The following is a 6,000-nucleotide window of genomic DNA, read 5'->3' as shown; positions in this document are numbered from 1 at the left end:
AAACAAGTGGAACCAATGGAACGAAGACAAATTTGAGGCTGAATTGACTGATTAACAGCATTCATTCCTAGTTTCATCCTGGCGACCAGATTGTTAACCTATGTAATTATAGCATAAATAATCAGTGTAAATCAGTGCTAGCTAAAGTTCTTAAGTTCTCTTTCTCACCACGTAAACTCTACGTACCTAACTTAGTTTACACTTTTAAATCACAATACAGACACCTAAAGGACCTTCTTGTGAAAGACAAAATAACTCTTTGTCGAATCAGTTTTTTTCATGACAAAAATAATGAAATCTGCCTTTTCTACTTCTTATAATTTTATCCCTAATGTTCGTCCTTACCATTTAAGCCCTGAATAAATCTTTTAAAAGAATTATCATTACATAAAAATATTTATGTTACATCGTCCGACAATAACATTTTTATTCTTAACTAAAATAATTACTTGATCAAAATGGTCGTTATTCTTGACAACTCTACCACATTTAAATTCCTTATCAATACCTGTTCATTATCACACAACGTGAAGAAAACATTCCAAAGATACCTGAGGGAACTTGGAAAGAAAAATGTCGTAGACATTTGACTGATGATGAGACGGCACCGGGTAAACCATCACGGTGTATTAATTTGCTATTGTGGGTTATGTAGATATAATTATCCTAAATTTACTAGAAGCACGAACTAAAAGCACAGTTAATTTATAACACAACAACATAGTATAGGCTATCTATTAAGAATTGCAGCACTTTATTATGTTGAAAATATATATTTTAGTAAATCCAATACAAAGAATTACGTTATATTTTCTTATCTTACTATTATCTAAAGGACATGGTGTGCATATTTGTATGTATGTGACCGAAATAATAAATACATTGTGTCACTATCTGTTAAATGGCACCACAAAAAAATCTATAAAATATTCCCACTTTTATATCTTAAATTCAGACAAGTATAAAAATAACTACGATACGTACGACAAACCTTTGTTTATCAAAGAACAAAATTTTAAAGTATTGTCCTCGTAACAAGACTTTCACTTAGACTAAATCTGAAGGTTTGAATTATATCTTTATTGATGTAATTTATAAATATAGTTTTAATGAAAGGAGTTAAAAAACACTGTTAATTTTTAAATAAACAGTACCACACTAAAAAGATCAAAAATAATATTTGCTTAGCACAACCAGAACAGTTTTCCACTACTTCAATTACTGTGAAAAATAATATTTTTGTCTTAGAAAATGGTCCCTTTTTCTCAATTTATCAGTACGACGCTTTCTAAAACAGCCGAGTATTTGCTAACCCTAATTACTAAACCTCTCACAGGTTGCAGAGTAAAGTGAAAGTTACTAGTTGTCTGACTTTTGTTTCTTATTTCAATAATTTAATTCAGATTTATAGAATGATCTTATGTGAATATACAATTAAAACATTTATACAAAACGTTATACCTGCAAATTCTACTGGCCGAAGTACCCATGAAATGCAAGGTGAGAAACGTTTGGCTATAAAATTTAGTTCTTTCTTCGCACAGTTCGATTCTTACTTTAAGATTTCGTCTCCTTAGTTATTATATGCAATTATTCAATAATATTATGCTTCCATTTTATTGTTGTTTTTCTCAGTTTGTATTGGTTAGAAATGAAGCAATACTTGTCAATCAATTGTTGTAAATACATGACGTAAGCGAAAGAAAACGAAAATAAAGACAGATATATAAAACAGATAAGTGTGAGGTAGCAGTGGGAAAAGACAGATGTTCAAAGTTGAGTTATGAAACAGACAATTTCTCCTTTAGAGCTAGTTAACAAATTGCACGTAGAATATAAATAAAGGGTTGTTCCTCGCGATCACTCGTATAACGATTTGTCGGTGTAGATCTCAGAGCAACAAGTTTTAGATGTGACAAGTTATATTTGTCGTCTTTAACCTTTTATATATGTGTACAGGGTGTTCAGAAAGTCACTGTGCATATATTTATTAACAAACATGTTTCAATATAGAATACAGGAGGTAAATATGAATGACAATTATATACAATGTTGAAAGTGACCCCCATTGGCATCAATACAGGCTTGAATCCTTCTTATTTTGTTTCTAAACACTGCTATCAGTTGCTGGCTTGAAATAGACTGAATAAAATATGATTACAAAACTGCACATGTGACTTTCCGAACACCCTGTATATATAATATGTTTGTATTATATGAAATAAAAATATAGAGAGAACCACAAAATGTTTAAAAAGTAGATTAACATACAAATAGATGCTACTAAGGAACAAGCATTCAAAGTTCAAAGGATGTACAATTTACTAGCAGTGATAAAAACAAATTGTAAGATTGTGTGTGATACTCTAGAGCAGGGGCGGCCAACATTGCTTAGTGTAAGAGCCACATACGATAAACTTCAGATGTTTAAGAGCCGGAAGACATGACAAATATTACACACACGTTTTTATTGTAACATATACATTGTATTACGTAAATTATATATAAATATTAAGAAATACATGTATGTAATGATATTTATTCATGTATGTAGTTTTTAAACTGTTAATTTCTATCAGTTTCAATAACCACACAGTACACATATATATATATACCTAATGTTTTCAAAATCCTGGGTGATTACTGCTTCAGTTATATATAGCGTATTTAATACGATAATAAACTATGGAAACATCTAAGAAAAATATGCAAATTTGCATTTCATTAACATTAAACGAGACAGCCAAAAATAAAAATACAAGGGGTAAAAACAGATGTTTTTAATTGTATTTATTTGTCTTAGTAAATATCTGGTCAAAACATAAACGAAAATATGTAAAACAATAAAATTAGAGTAATTTTAATGCCCCCTAGTGGTTCAGCGGTATGTCTGCGGACTTACAACGCTAAAAACCGGATTTCGATACCCGTGGTGGGCAGAGCACAGATAGCCCATTGTGTACCTTTGTGCTTAATTCAAAACAACATCAAGTAATTTTAATCAGATACCACCTTACAAAATTTTAGCCTTGTCATAATATTCTTCCCACACAAACATACATTGATACAATTATCAGGCTATTTACTGCTAGTAGAGGTCGTGTGAATTTCCATCTTGGTTGTGAGTGGTTGAAATTCCGGCTAATATGTTGTCAAAGCTGTACGAATTAGCTCCGTCAGGTATTGATTTGTAAGGATTGCACGATGCTTCGACTTCAGAGACTTCCATGCAGAGTACAGTGATTCACAGCAGTATGTTGTGCTAAAATTGAGATGAGTCGCACACTGGTTTTCTTCATTTCAGGATATTTTATTTCTGGAACTTGCTTTCAGCACTCAGTTGTAGAATGGGATTTCTGTATCATCATTAGACCCAGGTCCTCCTGTAGTTCTACTAGTTCCATTTCCACAACAGATGATTCTGTAACTACAGGTTCGAGAACTGGACAACCATCATTGATCACATCAAGCATCAGTGGCTGTACAAGAAAGGCAGAGCTTCAACTTCTGCAAGTCTTCACACCTGTATAGGATATTATCAAGCAGTCCTTGTAATTTATCTTTGTGTTCTTCCAATTTGTAGTTTTTTTATTTCAATATCAAGGAATGTATTTACTCTCCTTTTGAAATTGAAGTTTCTTCACAATATGTCTCTTTAGAAATTGTTATTTTATTCTGAAAGTTGAAAATTGTCTGACTAAGATTAGAAACAATATTATCCTTCCCTTGTAGTGCCAAGTTCAGAGTTTGCAGATGATTCAGTAAGGAACATTAGATCTTGTATCCATTCATAATTTTCCATTTGAGGATAGAATCTTTTCTTTTCTTAAAGAAAAGTAATAATAGGCTCCAAGGAACCACAAACCTACTTAAGACATAGCTGGTAGACAGCTACCTTACAATGCAGTAGAAAAAGAGATCACTGGGTTTATCTGGTAGACAGCTACCTTACAATGCAGTAGAAAAAGACATCACTGGGTTTATCTGGTAGACAGCTACCTTACAATGCAGTAGAAAGAGACATCACTGGGTTTATCTGGTAGACAGCTACCTTACAATGCAGAAGAAAGAGACATCACTGGGTTTATCTGGTAGACAGCTACCTTACAATGCAGTAGAAAGAGACATCACTGGGTTTATCTGGTTGACAGCCACCTTACAATGCAGTAGAAAGAGACATCACTGGGTTTATCTGGTTGACAGCCACCTTACAATGCAGTAGAAAGAGACATCACTGGGTGTATCTGGTAGACAGCCACCTTACAATGCAGTAGAAAGAGACATCAGTGGGTTTATCTGGTTGAGAGCCACCTTACAATGCAGTAGAAAGAGACATCACTGAGTTTATCTGGTAGACAGCTTCCTTACAATGCAGTAGAAAGAGACATCACTGGGTTTATCTGGTAGACAGCTACCTTACAATGCAGTAGAAAGAGACATCACTGGGTTTATCTGGTAGACAGCCACCTTACAATGCAGTAGAAAGAGACATCACTGGGTTTATCTGGTAGACAGCTTCCTTACAATGCAGTAGAAAGAGACATCACTGGGTTTATCTGGTAGACAGCTTCCTTACAATGCAGTAGAAAGAGACATCACTGGGTTTATCTGGTAGACAGCTACCTTACAATGCAGTAGAAAGAGACATCACTGGGTTTATCTGGTAGACAGCCACCTTACAATGCAGTAGAAAGATACATCACTGGGTTTATCTGGTTGAGAGCCACCTTACAATGCAGTAGAAAGAGACATCACTGGGTTTATCTGGTTGACAGCTACCTTACAATGCAGTAGAAAGAGACATCACTGGGTGTATCTGGTTGACAGCCACCTTACAATGCAGTAGAAAGAGACATCACTGGGTTTATCTGGTTGACAGCTACCTTACAATGCAGTAGAAAGAGACATCACTGGGTTTATCTGGTTGACAGCCACCTTACAATGCAGTAGAAAGAGACATCACTGGGTTTATCTGGTAGACAGCTTTTTTACAATGCAGTAGAAAGAGACATCACTGGGTTTATCTGGTAGACAGCTACCTTACAATGCAGTAGAAAGAGACATCACTGGGTTTATCTGGTAGACAGCCACCTTGCAATGCAGTAGAAAGAGACATCACTGGGTTTATCTGGTTGACAGCCACTTTACAATGCAGTAGAAAGAGACATCACTGAGTTTATCTGGTAGACAGCTTCCTTACAATGCAGTAGAAAGAGACATCACTGGGTTTATCTTGTAGACAGCTACCTTACAATGCAGTAGAAAGAGACATCACTGGGTTTATCTGGTAGACAGCCACCTTACAATGCAGTAGAAAGAGACATCACTGGGTTTATCTGGTAGACAGCTTCCTTACAATGCAGTAGAAAGAGACATCACTGGGTTTATCTGGTAGACAGCTTCCTTACAATGCAGTAGAAAGAGACATCACTGGGTTTATCTGGTAGACAGCTACCTTACAATGCAGTAGAAAGAGACATCACTGGGTTTATCTGGTAGACAGCTACCTTACAATGCAGTAGAAAGAGAGATCACTTGGTTTATCTGGTAGACAGCCACCTTACAATGCAGTAGAAAGAGACATCACTGGGTTTATCTGGTAGACAGCCACCTTACAATGCAGTAGAAAGATACATCACTGGGTTTATCTGGTAGACAGCTTCCTTACAATGCAGTAGAAAGAGACATCACTGGGTGTATCTGGTTGACAGCCACCTTACAATGCAGTAGAAAGAGACATCACTGGGTGTATCTGGTAGACAGCCACCTTACAATGCAGTAGAAAGAGACATCAGTGGGTTTATCTGGTTGAGAGCCACCTTACAATGCAGTAGAAAGAGACATCACTGGGTTTATCTGGTTGACAGCTACCTTACAATGCAGTAGAAAGAGATATCACTGGGTGTATCTGGTTGACAGCCACCTTACAATGCAGTAGAAAGAGACATCACTGGGTTTATCTGGTAGACAGCTACCTTATAATGCAGTAGAAAGAGACAT

At 35.6% G+C, this 6,000-nt stretch overlaps 1 protein-coding gene across 1 annotated transcript in view; it reads left to right on the top strand.

Annotated features, from left to right (window-relative positions):
* Nucleotides 1–1,321: 1,321 nt before the first annotated feature.
* The window catches only part of LOC143230070 (apicoplast pyruvate carrier 1-like), a 132,186-nt gene continuing 127,507 nt past the window's right edge, over nt 1,322–6,000 (top strand). Inside the window, exon 1 of the mRNA XM_076463074.1 lies at nt 1,322–1,500. Coding sequence (XP_076319189.1) covers nt 1,413–1,500 — 88 coding nt within the window. The 5' untranslated portion in view covers nt 1,322–1,412. The remainder of the gene's footprint in view (nt 1,501–6,000) is intronic.

Source organism: Tachypleus tridentatus, chromosome 10 (assembly GCF_004210375.1).
Source record: "Tachypleus tridentatus isolate NWPU-2018 chromosome 10, ASM421037v1, whole genome shotgun sequence".
Taxonomy (NCBI): domain Eukaryota; kingdom Metazoa; phylum Arthropoda; class Merostomata; order Xiphosura; family Limulidae; genus Tachypleus; species Tachypleus tridentatus.
The sequence above is the reverse complement of the archived record's forward strand: the minus strand, read 5'-3'. Positions and strand labels throughout refer to the sequence as shown.